We start from the raw sequence: 19,045 nt of genomic DNA, 5'->3' as shown, positions 1-19,045 counted from the left end.
CAGCTCCCAGTATAAACCTCCCACTTTACACTTGACTGCAGGTCTAATCAGCCGGGGTAATTACACACACCTGTGTAGCTCTGCAGAGTCTTTCATTTGCAAATTAACTAGTCACATAAATGCCAAAGACTAAGTAAAGTAAAGTAAAGTAAAGTAGTACCTCGAAGTACACTGCTTGAGTAAATGTACTTTCCACTACTGAAAATAAACACACCAACCAGCTACAACAGAGCTGAGTGTTTGGTTCTGCTGTAAATGCCTCCCTTTTTGCAAATGTTTTTTTTTATATATATTTAAATGTATTTATTTAATAATTCATTCATTAGTTATAACATCCTATCAGGGAAGGTTTTACTCTGTAAAAACTGGACAATTAAAGCTACTACAAAGATCTTTCATATTGTGTTGAATAATAATCCTGTCCTTGGTGAGAATTTTACTCTAAATATTTTTCTCAAAAATACAATTTGTTGATGAAACATTACAACTTACCATAATATTCACAGTACAGAGTCAAGCTGATTGGCCTATGATAGTTAAATCAGTATATATCAGCATTGGCGTATATGTTGTTCAAAAAGTACATAAAAACTAAACGTATGCATTTTTCTCTCATTTAGCGGTCAACCAAAAAGCAGTTTGAGCTCAGTTAACGCTCTCAGAACTCTCTAAAGTGCAGTAAGTATATTTTAAAGATAACAGTGCGAAATTTAAATGTGAAAATACGAATTCACGTTTGGTTCAAGATGGCGGCTGCACTGTACCAAACTGCGGATTATTCCATTATCAAGCAGGGGTCGCTCTCACACAAACACACCTCACGACTGTTGACAAAACTTAACTCTATCTTATTCAAAATGTCACCCTAAACATCTCTCAACACTCTCAACGTGTTAGCAAGTTACTACAGACACATTAACTCCGTTTAAAATCCACAACATACCTGAAAAACGTGGAGAAACAGTGACACCGTCTTCCTCCATTGAGCGTCGCGATTTCCCGCCAGGTGCGCAGTTTGAGACCAAAGCAATCGATCTCAGAGGATCAGATCCAGACCACGCTGTAGATCACAGGTGACACCGTTACAACTAAAGTTAAATAAAAAGTAAAGTAAACAATGTAAAATAAACAGCTTTATCATTTTAAACATTTTAACTAAATATTAAACATAAATATTACAAATTTAAATTGTTTAAAACTATTTTAAACCAATTTTTATAAATGTTGCTTAAACATAAATATATTTGTCTTTTTAATCTCAGTTTTCTACATTATGACAGACCATGAATTTAGGATATTTTTAATTGTAACATACTATGAGTGTATTATTTACTTATTTGCTACTTACTTATGTATTTACTTCTTATTTATTTATTTTACTTGTCACATCAGGGGTTATTCTGCGATATAATATTGACATAGATTACTTTTGGTATTTTAAATACATTTTGTGTAATGTTGAATACAGGAGGACTCAGTACTTCAGTACATGTTATGTAGAAGCTGTATCAGAGGTCAGTCTGTGGAAACAACGTCAGCTGCCATCACACATCCGGAGAGCGCGCGCTCCAGCGGCAGCCACGGGTCCTCGGAGGAGCGGAGAGGATGAGGAAGAGGATGCTGAAGATGAAGATGATGATGATAGTGGTGATGGTGGTGATGATGATGAGGAGCGCGTGAAGCCGTCGCGCTGCTGGATTTACAGTGAGGATGGAGGACGTTATGGAGGACTGCGGCTGCTGTATTTGAGAGAGACAGACACTGAGACAGATGGGGGACCACCACCGGAGGACTCGGAGACTCGGGAGTCTCACCACCAAGTCCCGGGTCTCCAAGGAGACGAAGCTCCGGCTGCGCGTGATCTTCCTGGATGACAGCGAGCGCACGTTCGAGGTGGAGGTGAGTTTATCAAACACTGAAAAAAACAGTTTATATGTAGTTTATGGTGTTTTTTTTTTATGGATTTTCTCCCCATTCTCATCTCTTTTTAGATCATTTTTTCCTCCTTTTTGTTCTATTTTTAAAGTCTCTCTCTACTAAAAAAGAAAGAAAAACTATTTTTGCAAATTATACTCAGACTGAATACAGGATTTATAAATTCTGGGACAATATTTCTACTGAAATAACCAATATTACAGCACATAAGATACTCAGCACTAGTGTTGGAATGTAACTAAGTTTACTCAAGTAACTAGTAGCTAGTAGCTACTGTACTTTACTTGAGTATATCCATTGAGCTACTTAATACTTATACTACATTACATTTAAATGACAACATGAGTTACTAGATATGTTTAGGGCTGCAAATAACGATTATTTTCAAAGTCGGTTAATCAGTCGATTATTTTCACGATTAATAAAATAGTTGAAGTCCAAGATGACGTCCTCAAATATCTGGTTTTCTCCACAACTCAAAGATATTCAATTTACTGTCAGAGGAGTAAAGAAATCAGAAAATATTCACATTTATGAAGCTAAAATTGGAGAATTTTGACTTTTTTTTTCATAAAAAAAATACTCAAACTGATTAATCGATTATCAAAATAGTTGGCGATTAATTTAATTTAATAAATTTAATAAAACCATGAGTGTGGTTGTCGACACACTCGTGGTTTGGAGAGGCAGCAGGAGCACCGGTGGAGGAAGCTAATCGATGCACCGCCATGGACAGAGTCAGAGTTTCACATCTTTGCCTCGTGGTCAGACAGGCGTTTCTAACAGAAAACTGCAGTTTTATGAGCCACAGTCTGTTCAATAACACAAACTAACTAACAGATCGAGGCAGCAGTAAATTAACAGCTCCTCTGCTCTGTGAGATAAAATCACTGATTTCAGCCTCTTAGTTTACTTGCTTGCTCAATTCCTGGATGTCTGTGGATCCTGATTATGCTGTTTGATCTGTTGCACGGCTTAAGACTGGCAGTTATCAGTTTCTGTCTGACTCTGGGAAAAAATTCCACAAAACCGCTGCATCTCTGAACTCTCTTTAACCAGATCACACATATTTAGTCTGTTCTATGTGATCTCCTTTAGACAGGAAGTGTAGTAAATATATATATATTTTTCCTCCCTTGGAACTCTTTGGAGGCCTGCCTCCCTCTTCCAATATATAAAATATTTTATACTGTGTGTTTGGTTTGAAGCTGTGGGCCTCTGACACGTCATCCAACTTTGTCCCACTGTCCAATAAAAAGGAGGCAGAAAGAACCTGAAAAGAAAAACAACACACTCTTAAATGACGCTATTATGAATGAGAAACAATTTTAAGGTTTAACAGGTTTAATTTTCAGCAGTTAGAAATAACATGGCTGGAAAAAATTAAACAGTGTACTGGCAGGGATCCCAAGTCATAATAATAATAATACTAATAATAATATGAAAGTAATGCAGTTATAATTTCAAGTGGTTTTGAGCACTTTATCTAAAATCAAAGCACTTTTCAAACCTTGGAAACCCTGACTCCAACACGACAGGACTACAGAAAGACTTTAATTAATGCCTCCTTAAACCATATAATGTGTTTAGAAGGGTTTTTGTTCTGTATTATAATAAATTATACAGGACAGGTGTTCAGGTTATTATGGCCGCTCCTATTTAGCTGCCTAGCAACAACAGAGGAGTAAAAGTAAACTGTTTAAGTTCTTAATTTTCTTAAAATACATTGAATTGATCTGAAAAAAAAAATGAGAATATCTTGTCCTCTTAAAATTCCAGACATTAGCAGATGTTTCCAAGCTGTCAAACATCTGTGTGTGATGTGTCAACATCTGGATGTGAGACTCTCTGCTGTCTATGAACTGTCATGTGTTCTGAAAAGCAGAGCGGCGGCCTGCGTTTTCAACATGGTGACGTCGCCTGCGAGGCAGTAACACAATCTAAAAGAGGAGACTTTGACTGTGTGTGTGTGTGTGTGTGTGTGTGTGTGTGTGTGTGTGTCTGTGCGTGTGTGTGTGGCTTGCAGTATTGTGTTAGCAAAGTAGCCCCATTTTCCACGCCCATGCTTTCTCTGTCAGTTTCCCAGCGGCCTCCGGGACATTAGTAGCATCTTTACAAGAGGAGGAGGAGGAGGAGGAGGAGGAGGAGAGAGATGAAGGAAGAAACGATAAAAGAGAGAAAGAAAATAGGATGAATGGATGGATGGATGAGGGCAAAAATAAACTCTGCCACCCTGAGATAAATATAGTGTATCTGGTAAACAGACGAGGTAATAAAAGTGTGTGTGACAGAACAAACACAGTAAAATTATAAAAATAGGTTTCAAGTACTCTGCGTGTGTGTGTGTGTGTGTGTGTGTGTGTGTGTGGGTGTGTGTGTGTGTGTGTGTGTGTGTGTGTGTGTCCAATCTTCAAGCCTTCAAGGCAAAACCCCAATTAATGATCAGACAAGATGTGGAGGACAAGAAAAGATGGATGGATGAATGAATGGTGGATGGACTCAGAGTGAAATGTGTTCTCAGTTCTATTTTATGGAAATATTCCCAGTACTCGTTACTGTTTCTAGTGTAGTTCAGGAGACTTAAAGTTGTCAGAGCTCCCATGAAATCATAATCAATGTTTTTACGTGTTCTTTTTATCACGTATGTATTTCCGTTTATGTCACCTATAAACCACAGTCTGACCCAGTAATGACAAAAAGTTATTTTGTAGGTATTTTCAGAGTTCGTCTTTTTCTGGAAAATGATTAAAATCAGTTGATGACTCATCCCGCGCTCGGGGCGTTACTAAATTTGCTTCAAATAAAGTGCTTTTTTATGACAGCTGGAGGACGATACGTCCGTTCACTGGAGCAGACTGCAGGGTTTCTGGGGTCCTCGCTGTACCAACACTCAACTGGATCATATTTCACGGAGAGAATATTTTCTGTTTTCCCCTCTGAAGTCCTCCGGCTGCTCAGCTTCAACCTTCAGTGATTTAACGGACCCTTCGCTAAGTCCCACCTCCAAACAGCAACTGTCCAATCATCCAATCACAGACGGTGACGTCTTTGTTGTAGTCTCTCAAAAACTCTTCATCTGCTGTAACATGAGCTGCAAACGTTAGCATGTCCAGCTAACTGACACTAGCTTACTAGCTGCAGTAACTTTACCTCCAGAAAAACTTGTTAGACACCACTACATCTGAATTTGTTCTGTGAAGGGCTGAGGACGAGGATGTGGGCTGATGCAGAAGCAAAGTGATGCGATGATGCATCTCACTCAGCCTGCAAAACATGCAGCAACAAGTCTACAATGTTATCTGTTCTTACTGCCAGTTTACACTGTAAAACTAGAGGTCTAATGCAGATTCAATTCACTCTCAAACCTAAAAGAGACTGAGATGCTACACTACCTTACTTGGCATTAAACAGATGAAGGAAAAATCACTTCACAGCTCAGTTTAGTTTGAAAGGATGGTTGCATTTCATTGTTGTTGTTCCACAGATGAATCTCCAGCCGGTAAAGTTGCATTCCACTCAATTTCACTCTATTCTGCTCTATTGGAACTAAGCGTTGCTCTGCTGTTGTGGGTGCAGCCGTTTGTTTGCAGTAATCATCAGTTAGGTCTGTGTTCTCTTTATAATCGGTCGCAGCTGCTCCGTCCCTCCTCTTCCTCTCTCTCCCTCATGACAAGTTAATGAGGGACGCCCAGTGACCCCCGACGGGGTGCTAAACACCGGCTAGCAGACAGCAAACACTAAAAAAAAACCCTTGTGTCGCTGCAGTGAGGGAACAATGAACAAATAACGTCTCGGTAATTACAGAGAGGAGAGAAGAAGAGGGATAGAAAGAGATGGAGAGAGATGAAGGAGGCGAAAGGAGGAGAGATGAAGCTGTTAGAGGAGGAAGGAAAGATGAGACGTAAAGGTTATTGTGCACATCCCTCCTGCGCTTTACTGGATCTTCATACTGTAAAAAATGCTTGACATGGCAAAGGACAGGGAATTTCTTGCTTTGAAACGTCTGTGATCAAGGGCAGCCTCAAAAAAACAATTGGGCCCGACTGGGTATATGATGTCATAAACCTAAGGAATCAATCCTGTTAATCATCCCGTTCATTTTCATTTCACATTGAAAACAGTGTTATTATAGTGTCTCTCATTATCCAAAGTTCTTAACAGAGAAATTGAACCACATAGTCTGTGGTCCCCTGAGTCTCCCTGGACTTCAGCTTTAAAAGCGTCTCAATTAAAAAACCCAATTATCCCTCTCGCTCTGTAATTCCAGCTTTAATTTTCTCTCTTTTTTCACAGCAAAAGGTTTTAGGTGGCGACTTCTTCAACAAAGTGTGTGGTCACCTCAAGCTGCTGGAGAAGGAGTACTTTGGACTGGAGTTCAGGCACCACAACGGCAACTACGTAAGAACATCGAACACACAGAAACAAACGCGAGAATATTTATATTTCTTTGCTGTAAAACGTGTTTGTGTTGCAGGTGTGGTTAGAGCTGCTGAAGCCGCTCGCCAAACAGATTAAATGTAAGTCACAGAAAAATCCTCCTTTCACTTTAACACAAGAAACAGTGGAACAATAAGACCAGACTCTGTACTGTTTGTAAACGCACCAGAACGATATTTCAACATTGAGTCACATTTTCGGGACGTCAAATACCAACGGTTTCGGGTTTGTAAAACATCCCACGCTCAGCAGAATAATGAGAAAATAAGGAAACACAGGGTTTCCCTCTCTGTGCAGGCGTGTTACACCTTTATCTCAGTGCATCTTTTTTCTGGCTTTTTCTGCAGCTGTTACATTTACCCTTTCTTTATTTCTTTTCTGTCAGACAACAACGACCTTTTCTTCAGGTTTATAGTTAAGTTTTTCCCACCAGATCCTGGACAACTTAAGAGAGGCCTGACCAGGTAACAGTGTTCATTATAGAAAGTGTTACCATGTTTTCTTCCCTTGACTAGATGTCTATTTTCTTCTTATAACATTTACCTTTTAACACATGCACTCAATAAATCAAAGATGTTCTTATCGTGTGTGTGTGTGTGTGTGTGTGTGTGTGTGTGTGTGTGTGTGTGTGTGTGTGTGTGTGTGTGTAGGTATCTTTTTGCCTTACAGATAAAGCAGGACTTGTCCAACGGCAGTCTGACCTGTCATGACAACAGCGCCGCCCTGCTGGTCTCTCACATACTGCAGTGTAAGTGCAGCCCACTGTTCAAATCTGCTGGACGGAGTTGGTTTACTAACATGCTGTTTTACCGGACATGTTGTTACGTGCGTGTGTGTGTGTGTGTGTGTGTGTGTGTGTGTGTTTGTGTGTGTGTGTGTGTGTGTGTGTGTTGCAGCAGAGCTAGGGGACTATGACGAGGAGCTGGACTGTCACCATTTAGAGATGAAGCAGTACGTTCCCAACCAGGAATACCTGGACCACAAGATCATCAAGTTTCACAAGAAACACAGGTACGAACACAAACTGAGGCTGAGGCAGCTGTGTGGAAGATTTTCCACACCAGACACATCAGTCCTTCTTCTCTCTGTGTGTCTCTGCAGAGGTGCGTCTCCAGCAGACTCTGACGTCCACCTGCTGGAGGTGGCGAGGAAGCTGGACATGTACGGCATCAGGCCTCATCCCGCCCACGACGGCGAGGGAATGAGGATCAACCTGGCTGTCACGCACTCTGGAGTGCTCGTCTTTCAGGTATGTGCTTGATGGACACACGCAGACAGTTATGCCACATACTTCAGGATTAAGCCGCAATAAATCAATGTGACTAAATGTTTCTGTTACTGGTCTTTCAGCAACATCTTTTAACCATCTTCTTCTCATCATAGATGAGCCTAGCATGTAGCATATCCAAGTACAGGAAACAGGAAAAGAAAAAATTGGCTGAGGCACCAAGTTTGCACACCAGTCATTGGCACATGGAGTGGAGGGGGCGGGACTTATGAAGGGTTAATTTGGTACAGACACTGAGATTGAAGGATATGTAGAGGAAGAATCCTAAAGACTTTGGTAGCGCCTTGGCTTCTTTTTTTTGCTGCGTGGTCGTCGTATCAAACCCACTGAGTAGATAAACAGCTGTGGTTTGGTCCGACCACATCTGGAACGGCTGGAAATCTGTTATAATGGAAGGGTGGACCAGACCATCAAAACAAATGAAACATGAACTTGCAGCTTCGTCTGGTTCCCAGGCCAGAAGGACAAACACAATGAACGGATACTTTTCCTTTTCGCTCTTTAGGGAAACACCAAAATCAACACATTCAGCTGGGCGAAGATCCGCAAGCTGAGCTTCAAGCGCAAACATTTCCTCATCAAACTGCACGACAAAGTTGGGGTGAGAACCTGACCTGGATTAATTCTCGTGACTGCATTTGTTCAGTATTTACATGTGCGCGTGTGTTGCGTGATTGTGTGTCCGTCCAGCCGTCCTGTAAGGACACCTTAGAGTTCTCCATGGCCAGTCGAGACGTGTGCAAGTCCTTCTGGAAGACCTGCGTAGAGTACCACGCCTTCTTCAGACTGGCAGAGGAACCGAAGTCAATGCACAAAACACTGCTGTCCTGTAAGGGCTCCAGCTTCAGATACAGGTAACACACACACACACACACACACACACACACACACACACACACACACACACACACACACACACACACACACACTGCTGTGATATAAAGGTGCACTCAGACTTATTTTAATTCTCTGTGTCTCCTGGTCTAATTTTTGTGAAATTTGGGTTTTCATTGTACGACTATTGATGTTGCATCTTCAGCTGATGTTTTTTCACCATTTTTGGAAACTCAAAACCTCTTGAAACTCTCAAATGAAATTTTAAGACACATCTTTTTACCATTGCTTTCTCCTGAAGTGTTTTTTTTTTTTTTTTTTTACTGATGATTGTTTTAGCTTGACTTAGGTATTAGATATTAGTATTATCATCTTATTTTGGACAAAGCTTTGCATGTATTTTTCAAGATGATGATCATGAGGACTTTGTACTGTTCAGTGTTATCTGTCTATATGTAACGTGTTATTTTGTGTGGCAGCGGTCGGACGCAGAAACAGCTGCTGGAGTGTATGGGATCAGGGGAGAAGAAGCCTTCGCACTTTGAGAGGTGAGAGCACGTTTTGACAAAGAGAACACTGATATTTAACCTTCAAAATGAAGAAGACATCACTGATAAGGGTGCTGACAGAGCGCTGATCCATCGAACTCCTACAGGATGCTAAATATTTAATTTAATCAGGGATCAAACTGGTGTTAATTGAGTTTCTGCCTTGGTTAAGTTCAGGGTCAAAGCACCAGATGACAAGAAATAATCTTATATTAAAGAAACATTTGGAACTAATGATAAGACATGTCATTTTTTATCATCGGTATCACCTTTTCTTTTTGTCCTCTTGTCTTCATCCAGGACGTACTGTCAGTCAGACTACGATCCCAGACAGTGTCGCTCTTCTCCTGATCTCCTCACAGACGTCTCCAAACAGGTAATAAACAGAGTTTTACCAGTTATACATTTAGTAAACTGAATCTTTGGTAGAACTGCAAGAATCAGTGCATGAATTGATTAGTCGAAAGAAAATTAATGGCCAACAATTCTGATAGTTTCTTTGGTCGTTTACCTCGTCAGCTGTACGAACACTCCCACCCGTTCCCTCGGTCCGGTCATGCCTTGGCGGTCCGCAGTCAGGATGAGTTGGACCCACATCTTCGAGATGTAGACGACATCGAGCTTGGTGGAGGAGGAGGGGCTAAACGCAGCCAATCATCCGTCGAGGTCACCCAGAGGACCCGCCCCCTCTCACAAGTCACTCCCCTCTCTCCGTCTCTGCACCAGTTAAGCCCCACACCCAAGATGAGATCTGCCTCCACATCTGTGATGGAGGACATGAGGGGGGCACGGATTGGGGCGCAGCGCCAAGCCCAAAGGCTGGCCGGCATCTACGGCAACCGGTCACGGCGTCGGCCCAATCCCCAGCCACACCCGGACGCCGCTCAGCAGCTGGTTCTTCTCTACCCAAACAGTCCTGCCTACCAGTATCACCCCATCCTCCCAACGTTCCCATTAGCTGGTGCGTCGCCTCTCAGCCGACACCCGTACTTGACGGACTATGTCGCCGTTTCCTCACTGGAGCGTTTCCCGCAGGCGAGGAGGAGGGATTATGTGACGATGGATGGCTTGTCACGGCCAAATTTCTATCCACTCAGCCATGATTCGCCATCTCTTTCACCAATCAGAAGGAACCTCCGTCCCTCTGGATCAGGCGGGCTGGGATTGGCGAGGGTTTATCAACCAGGAAGTAATGGAGCGAGGCTCCTGGGCGTTGGACATACGGAGGCGGGGCATTACAGCGATGACTCCAACTTCCTCCCAGGGCTGCCTCGCCGAGTGGCTAGCCAACCAGATGTCAAGTTTCACCTCTCAAGGAGTTCTAACCCTGCCTCCGAGTTCCGACCCCTAGGTTACTACCCCCACCTGACACGCCCCTCCAGACCCACCTACCTCCCACTAAACTCCTCCCCTCTGCCCGATCGACCCACCTCGCTCTGCATGATCGGAGGCGCCACGGGAAGCTACAGCGACTCGGACCCTGAGGTTTTCTATCCATATTACTGCCCACCACCCCCGCTGGGGAAAATGGGACGACCCGCTGGACTAGCCAGGATGAGGTTTTCCTCCGGGAGCCTCCAACTGGACGAGGAGGAGGAGGAGGGGGAGGAGGAGGAGGAGGAGGAGCAGGAGGAGGGAGCAGCAAAGGAGAAAGCAAAAAAGGAGTTGAAAGGTGAAGACGAGAAGAAAGAAAAGACAGACGGACACGAGACTAAAGGTGCAGCAAAGATCACTGAAGTCACGCTGTAGATAAAAACACATGGAAACAAGTGCAAAGGTTCATCATGTGATCACACTCAAAAAAAAAACATCGACCACAGACTGGAGATAAAACAAGACATCTGTAATAAACGTGGCGGCTTCATACGTACGAGAAGTGTGTTGTTTTTTAGGTGTACTGGCAGATGAAATGTACTGTTTTTGCCTTGTTTTAGCAAAAACCTCAGCTTCTTTAACAGCCATGTTAAGGGTACAAGCTCGCAAAATTTTGAAGATTATTCATATCTGTAAAGTTACATTGATGTTCCCTTCTTAGCTGACCATCAAAGGTAGCAACTGTTGCTAAGCTAACGAGAAATACCATTTATGACGCTAGCAGTGTGACCATAAGAATTAGATGGTGAATGCAGTGATGGCGCCCATTCATTTCAATGAGAGTTCTGATATTGAAGTGGTAAATTAACCAGAAAAAAAATCCAACAACTTTTCTTTCTTGTAAATTTAGAACTTTAGGATTGAAAACTCTTTCTCAGAATATTACCACCTTCCCTGCTCCACAGATGATTTTTTTTCTGTTGTTTTTATTAAATATACAGTGGCCCTAATATACCTGCATTACATTGTACTCACCAAATCTCTGAATACAGCAGCTTCACTAATACCAGGAGAGGTGGGGCAGCAGAGAAAACTGTTAAGACTTTAATATAAAGTCTGCAGGTTTGGAAACGTTTTTGGATTACTTTATGGGTGATGTAACTGGGTATGCATTTGGTATTTTCTATGAACGGTTCTTGTGAATTCTGTAGAAAAATGTGAGCGACATTTTTTTTTTTTGTTTGCCTGTTTATATAATGCATCTGCATTTGTCAATAAAAGATTACACAAAGAAAATAACTGTGGAAAAATGAATACATCGCAACAAGACCTAAAAAAATTTAATTTGTCTAGTATGTGCTCTAATTTACCACAATCCTGTGCCTCTCTCAGGATTTTTTCTTCAAAAAAATAAATTAAAGTAAAGAAAGAAACAGTTGAAACACAAGATGGCTCTCAATCAAACTTAAATATTTATTCATAAAACTCTAAGTCCCGCTACAAAACAAAAAAAAAAAAAAAAAAAAAGGGTACATTTCTGAAAAATCTTACATCTTTCATTTTACATTTCCCCCCAGAACAAGCATTGTCATATCCCTTATGATATATAAAAAGACAAAAATATACAATGACCAAGTTTTATAGTGTCTTTGGTACAAACTTTCAGTAATACTTTTGATTACAGCCCCCTTCACGCTCTTGAGAAAGACTTTACGATGTCTGTACACACCAGGCATTATGTCAAGACAGTCCTCAACAATATTTTCCCAAACTCTGATGCATACTGAAAAAAATGGACAATGTCTTTTCATGAGCAAGTGGAAGACATTTATGCAGCTGTGTCTTAGTTTTTAATTTGTTTCATTTACATCTTGTTCCACACAGACACTTTTTGAGCTACACGTATCCCAGAAAATGATTTCCAGAATAAAAACTTAACCAGCAGTGGAGTAACTTCCAAACCAAGTCAAGATTTCTCCATTTCCGCCATTAATAGGCCGCTAATTCTGACAGTTGTGCAATGCTAACGCTACTGTTTATGTTACAAGTAATTTTACTGATCTTATTCAGCCACTTAAAACATTGAGGTTATAACCTTAGCTTAGCTAGCAATACTTTAATAAACGTGATGATTTTAGACATATTTAATAGTTAAATTTAGGTAGTTACTTTTAAAACAGCTACAATAACTATTAGCAAGTAAGCTACCTTACCTGTTAGCAAGCATTTAGCTGGGCTAAAGTCTGCTAGCTCCAAAAAAAACTCTGGGGAGGCGAAGGTATGTAGATCTGAATGACCAAAATAATTACCAATTATAAACCTGAGGATGTATATTTTTAAAAGTTTCTTCTCCTGAAATTTGGCCAGTTACTTTAAAAACATCTATAAGTTAGCTAGCTAGCTAGCTTACTTGTTAGCAGGACTTAAAGTGTGATAGTTCCCGCAAAATTGTCAGAAAGGGTTCTGGGTTCTTTGGTTTGTTTTTACCAGGTTTCTGACTGGGCAAACTTTAAAATAAAGTTTTTTCTTAGATTATTTAAGTGTGTTTAATTTTAGGGTAGGGTTTCAAAATAATATGAATAAGCTGAGGATTCAGTTTCTTTTCCCGAGTTACTAAACAGCTACAACAGTTAGTTTGGTATTTTTTCCCACCTTGAACGTTCAAAGTGATGACGATACAAATAAAGCTGAAGTTTCAGATTTCAAAGTTTCCTTTCTTGAAATTTAGCTGGTTATTTTTGAAAGAGCTACAACAAGTTAGCCAGCTAGCTTACTGGTTAGCAAGCTACTAGCGGCGAGGCTGGAGTCTAGTTTGTCTTTAACTTTGGGAAAACTTAGAAATGAGAATTTCCCCAGATTTCTCAAGTGTGTTTTATTTTGGGGTATTTTTTTCACCTTGAATGTTCAAAATAATTACCACGAATCTGTCATTAAAGCCGAGGATCCAGCATCTTCACCTCTCAGCATTGTTCCAGTGATGAATAACATATTTAACAGCATTTATAATCTACACTGCTGCAAAATAAGAGCTAAAATTACAAAATTTAACCCTGAAAACTGAAAGATTTCGTGTGTTAAGACTTCGACGGGCAGATCTGACCTTGACTGACTTCGGGGATCAGGGAGCTGTAATTTAAAGCATTACTGAAGACAACAAAAATATGTAATATTGGCATATAATCTGTCTCAAGTGCTACTCAACAAACATATAGACATCTACAAAGTCAAGGCAAGTCATGACACAAAACATACCACTGCTGATGGACGAGAACCCTCTTCTTCTGTGCATCTTTCTGTGTTTAACAAAAACATGACGTCTCCGTACTGAAGTGACGTCTACGTTTAGAAAAATAGCATAAATAATTAAGGCACATGATGGTAATTTAGGAAGTTTTAAACTTAAGTTTGAATTAAATCTGACTGAATGCGTTTGTTTATAAAAGTTAAGGACTAAAGGAGAAGTTCACGACCCAAAAAAGGGAACTGAAAACCACAAATCTAACTGACAAATTAGATTGGATTTTCAACTAAATCCAGCTGTGTTTTGAATCAAAGTCGGGGGGAAAAAAGGCCTTCAACCAGCAGCAGTGAATATATAAAATATATAGTGTATATATTACATTAGTAGTGCGTGTGTGTGTGTGTGTGTGTGTGTGTGTGTGTGTGTACAGCGAGGAGACATCGCACAGCAAATCTCCTCAGTTTCCGATCCTCCAGCAGCGTCACCGTACGGAGACACAGTCTCTCTTCACATGAAGGTACTTCCTGTTTTGATCCGTTTGTCCTTCAGTTGGTCGTAAATCTGAGACAGAAAAGAGAGACGGCGAGACGTTTGGTAAACAAATGATCCGACAGAGGGAGACAAAGATATGAGGAATAACAAAAAATTTAAAAAAAGCCAAGAAAATAAGTAAGAAAACAAACACAGATGTCAGATTTAGAAAATGATGAACGTACTTCTGGTACCTGGCAATGATGTGTGTGACCATCCTGTCCGTGATGCCTGGACAGACCTCTTCAGCCAATCGGATGTTGCGTTCCAGCTCCTCGATGGCCAATCGCTGCTCAGAGTGCTCCTTGTGCTGCTGCTTCAACTACAAAAAAGAGAAGAAGAAGAAGAAGTTACTGTTTTTGCAGTAAAGCCGTCTCAGTGTGTTTTTCCTTGGCATTGTGGGGAAAGTTAGCAACATCTAAAGACATCTAAACATCTTCAGACATGCATTTAAAAACTGCAGAAAACATATTTTCACAGTTAAATTAATATATACTTTTTTATGTGGCTAAGATAAACTTTATTGATCCCACGAAGGGAAATTTTAACATTTGCTCAAGAGTTATAAATAAAAACAGCAACAGAGCAAGTGATAAAAATACAACTAAAGTAGGAAACAAGATAAAAGAAAAGTTATACATCTTTCACTAAGTGGAAGGTCAAACATTTCTCATTTCTCACAAACACGCCAAGTCCTTTTTTTTTTTTCTTTTTTTTTAATTGACGAGACCCAGAACAGGCTCAGGTTTTACCCGTTTAACTGTTTTAATTATACTCATACATTCAAAGAGCACAGCAGCCACTGTGTGACATAATAAATTATACTATAAATACACAGACCTTTATTCATGTGTGTTAACCGTCACGTTGACGTCAGGGAGAAGTAGAAGCATGAGGAGTTCCTAAAAGTTCTCACTTCAGCTGCATTTTGGAAGAGTTTAGATTTGATTTACGACCATAAACAATGAACCTAAAAGGTCATATGCAAAGAAAGGGCGGGCCGGGAATCTTTAAAGTGAGAGAGTTTAAAGTGTTTCTGGAGTTGATCTCAGGCTCCGGCTGAAAAACTGTGGATTCTCGATCTCACCATTTCTAAAATCCTACCACCTAATTTTTAATCCTTTAAGGAATTAGTTTGTCATTTTGGTAAATACGCTGACAGTCATGTCTTAGCTCAGCATGGAGACTCACCTCAGTGAAGACAGGCGAGATGACCGTAGTCAGACTGGCAGATTTACTCAGCTGATCCTGACCCTGCACAGAGGAAGAGGAGGAGGGTGAAGATGAAAAGCAGAAAAAAACAAAACGAGTGTTTAATTTTAGTGTTTTTTCTCTTTTCTGTTAAACTGACGGTGTTATTAGCGTTTCTCCTCCTGCATGCATGTGTATAGATTTTCACACAGGGACGTTGTACTGACCGTTCCGTTGAGAACCTTCCTGCCCTCTGTCTTCTTCTTCCTGACGGTGGTGAAGTTCCACTCAGGAGACTCGTTGTTCTCTTTATTACTGGACTCACTGAAACACACAAACACATAAAACAACTCATTATTCATTCAGAGACATAAAAAAATGTTTCCCGTGTAAACTGGAGATAAAACATGTCAGATCTTTACCGACAAAATAAGAGAAAAGTTTTTGCAGCAACAGAAGTAATCAGATTACCTGTCCGAGTCTTCGGAGCTGCTGTCGCTGTGTCCCTCCTCCTTCCACCTCCTGTACCTGTCGATCAGCTCGCTGAGGTAGGACGTCTTCTTACAGTGTTTGACGATGAACTTGTGTTTGAGGAGCTCCTTGGCTGTGGGACGCTGCAGGAGAGACGCAACCTTTTTTATTTACTAGAACACTTTTAATTTATTTAGAATAATTTGTTATTTATTTAGAACATTTTGTTATTTAAGAGTCGTTCATAAGAAGGAGAGAGAATAAAGGAGTGAGAGTGAAGAGGAGCTGTTTGTCCACCAGGTGGCAGCAAAATGTAACTAGAGTCTCACACAGTGAAGAGAAGCTGGCTTTAAATGAATGACTTTCATTTGACTCAAACCTGCTAATACTAAAAACTGCACTATCATTTAGTTTAATACGTATTTAACAGGATCATTAACAGCGAAAAATGGAAAAAGGAACAAGTTAAACAAATCAGTTGTGTATAAAATCTGTATTTTCAGCTTCAACATCCCTTTCCTAATACTTCCTGCATGATGGCGAGCTTTAGGTAGCCGGTGATCTCTTTTATTTATTGATCTTTCACCTCAGTATCACTAATAACAACTGCAACCCCTGAGAAGACCTGATTATTTTAAATAAACAATTCATTTTGTTCCCTGAATAATTAATGTACACATGAAAAACTAGACTGAAAATACCAAAGTTCTGCATTGAAAATCCTAACTGCAAGTACAGAGGTATTATCTGCAAATTGTACTTAAACATCAAAAGTAAAAGTACTGTTTCTGCAGGGAGACGACTCCTGTGAGTGACACTTTATTATATATAATTTGTAATACTAATCCATCAATGTGTGAGCAGCGTTTTACTGCAGATAATTTAGTCCTGTGGTTCCAAACAAACTCCTCCAGCAGCAAAAACAGAGAAGAAGGGAAAAAGGGGAAATATGTAATTGTAAAAAGGTGAAAAGGTTCATTACACTAAATCTAGATCTTATGTGTTTTGTGTGTCTGTGTGTGTCTTACAAAAGAAGGTTCCTTGTTGAGGCAGGCCTCAGTGAACTCTTTGAAGCTCTTGGAGAAATCTCCTTCCAGCGTCGGAGGGGAAGACTTGGGGATGTGGAACAGCACTCGCATCGGATGCATTTCAGAGTTCGGAGGTTCTCCCTTGGCGAGCTCGATCGCCGTGATGCCCAGCGACCAGATATCGGCCTGGAGGGACGAACGCAGTCAGAACAACATCTGTTACTGCAGACGGTCAGAGACCAAACTCGTCGTCTTTGGACTGAAAACGAGTCAGTGCTCCGGATACAGACTATTAAAAAAAACAGACTGCCGACCCTGAAGCATTTTTCCTGTAGAATCAGTTCAGCAGCACACAGTTACTTAAAATATGCATGAAACAAAATTAGGCTAAAAGGCACAGATTGCTCCATTTTCAACGCTACAATCCATCAGACTGCACCAACAAAACTTCATTTAATCTAAGATAAGTTCTCATCAGAGTTTAAAATGAGTAAATCCAGATTTAATGTTAAGAAGAGCTGTATGTAGTGATATAAACCAAAATTAAATAGAATTTGATCAGTATTGAGATGTCTGTTTACCATAATTAAAATAAATAAATAACTGTGAGCACTGTTATAAAAACTTGAGTCTGTCAATGTTGGGATTCTGGCTACTCTTCTCCTGTCAAAATAACAAAACTTTACATGTATGCATGAATTTTTGCAATAAATCAGTTGATTGTTTGATCTATAAAATGTAAATGTATAAAAAAAATGCAATGAGAAATCTTCAGATTGCTTGTTTTGTTCACGTACCAGACCAAAACCCCAAAATATTCAGCTTACATTCATATGAAACAGAGAAATCAGCAACAGGAACCAGCACATTTTGACATTTTTGCCGATAAATACCTTAAATAATTAACAGATTATCAAAGCAGTTGATTAATTTCTGTAAATATACTGATCGTTTTAATGTCGTCTTTATTCTAAGAGCTCGTTTCGTGTCGGGATCAGAGGACGCACACAGTCAGGTGGTTTGGATCAGAGATGTGAGGCTGACTTTTTGTTTGCCTGACGGCTGTGACTCCCACCAACCATATGTCAACCTGGGCAACAACACACACTTATGTAAACACGCACACACACACACACACACACACACACACACACACACACACACACACACACAGAAGTTACACATGCACACAGGTTGAATGTCACATCGTTTCAACTTGCTCCAATGACCATGTGGCAGCTCAGGTAAGGAGCAGACGTTATCACAAACACACACACACACACAGAGTACACAAACACATACACATACACACACACACACACACACACACACAGAGTACAGTTGTAGCAGAGCTGCTCAGGGTCACATTACAACAGGATGCTCGGTCACTCTTTGACTGTTAACTCTGCCGACTCCGTTACTGTTACACACTGAACATATGGCGGCCTGTAGCAGGACACGACACACACACAGACACATGTTTTAATGACAGCTTGTGTGTGTCCTACAAAAAACTCTGTGATGGAGACTCATGCTGCGTCCAAACATCACACACCCAAATAGCAGCAAATTATCCGATTTGCGATGGTTACATGTCTGTGGTTTGTTGTTCTGGGTACGGCTGTGTCACGGTTTGTGTTACTACAAGGATTCAAGCGTTTATGGTTAGTTTAAACTGAGTTTAACATCTAAACCAGTGGAACTGGCATTATTTTGATCAAGCACACCACACATGCACAGACGTTAACCTGCAAACAGAGCAGGCAGCTGATGTTACCATTAGTGATAATTAGTGATAACACTGGCTATTAGATGTACTTAGCTTGCTACTGATTAATGTAGATTAGCTAGCTAGTTAGTGTTTTCCTTACATTAGCTAACTTACAGGTCTCCCGGCAACAGCTAGCATAGCACATAGCACATCCAAGTACAGGAAACATGAAGGATCAATTGTTACTATGAATAAATATTGATTATAGCAGCTTTAGAGTCAAAATAACTGCCGGTTAAGTCCACATGGTCCCCGCTGAACATGACAATTTGTGACTAGGAGCCACACGTGCTGTGAGATCAGGCGTCAAACACACACACACACACACACACACACACACACACACACACACACACACACAAACACACACACACACACACACACACACATACACACACACACACACACACACACACACACACACACACACACACACACTTTTCATCACAATGGTCG

General features: G+C 40.6%; 2 protein-coding genes across 3 annotated transcripts in view; one reads left to right on the top strand and one right to left on the bottom strand.

The window, feature by feature from the left end:
- The first annotated feature begins 1,612 nt into the window (after positions 1-1,612).
- Positions 1,613-10,794, top strand: LOC146305426 (FERM domain-containing protein 7). Its single transcript, XM_084712377.1, has 12 exons — positions 1,613-1,899; positions 6,229-6,333; positions 6,410-6,452; positions 6,758-6,836; positions 7,023-7,120; positions 7,269-7,383; positions 7,474-7,621; positions 8,166-8,261; positions 8,351-8,514; positions 8,974-9,042; positions 9,343-9,418; positions 9,562-10,794. Exons 1-12 carry the CDS (start codon positions 1,771-1,773, stop codon positions 10,789-10,791), a joined length of 2,352 nt encoding a protein of 783 aa, XP_084568503.1. The 5' UTR covers positions 1,613-1,770; the 3' UTR covers positions 10,792-10,794.
- A 2,236-nt stretch (positions 10,795-13,030) lies between these two features.
- LOC146305425 (serine/threonine-protein kinase 26-like) overlaps positions 13,031-19,045 on the bottom strand; it is a 28,762-nt gene continuing 22,747 nt past the window's right edge. Inside the window, exons 7-12 of one of the 2 annotated variants that reach the window (XM_084712241.1) lie at positions 16,819-17,004; positions 15,791-15,933; positions 15,547-15,643; positions 15,320-15,382; positions 14,314-14,450; positions 13,031-14,158 (exon numbers count right to left, since the gene is read on the bottom strand). In XM_084712241.1, coding sequence (XP_084568367.1) covers positions 14,143-14,158; positions 14,314-14,450; positions 15,320-15,382; positions 15,547-15,643; positions 15,791-15,933; positions 16,819-17,004 — 642 coding nt within the window. In that variant the 3' untranslated portion in view covers positions 13,031-14,142. The remainder of the gene's footprint in view (positions 14,159-14,313; positions 14,451-15,319; positions 15,383-15,546; positions 15,644-15,790; positions 15,934-16,818; positions 17,005-19,045) is intronic. The other variant, XM_084712242.1, reaches the window with a different exon arrangement.

Source organism: Lutjanus erythropterus, chromosome 23 (assembly GCF_056507025.1).
Source record: "Lutjanus erythropterus isolate fLutEry1 chromosome 23, fLutEry1.hap2, whole genome shotgun sequence".
NCBI lineage: Eukaryota > Metazoa > Chordata > Actinopteri > Lutjaniformes > Lutjanidae > Lutjanus > Lutjanus erythropterus.
The sequence above is the reverse complement of the archived record's forward strand: the minus strand, read 5'-3'. Positions and strand labels throughout refer to the sequence as shown.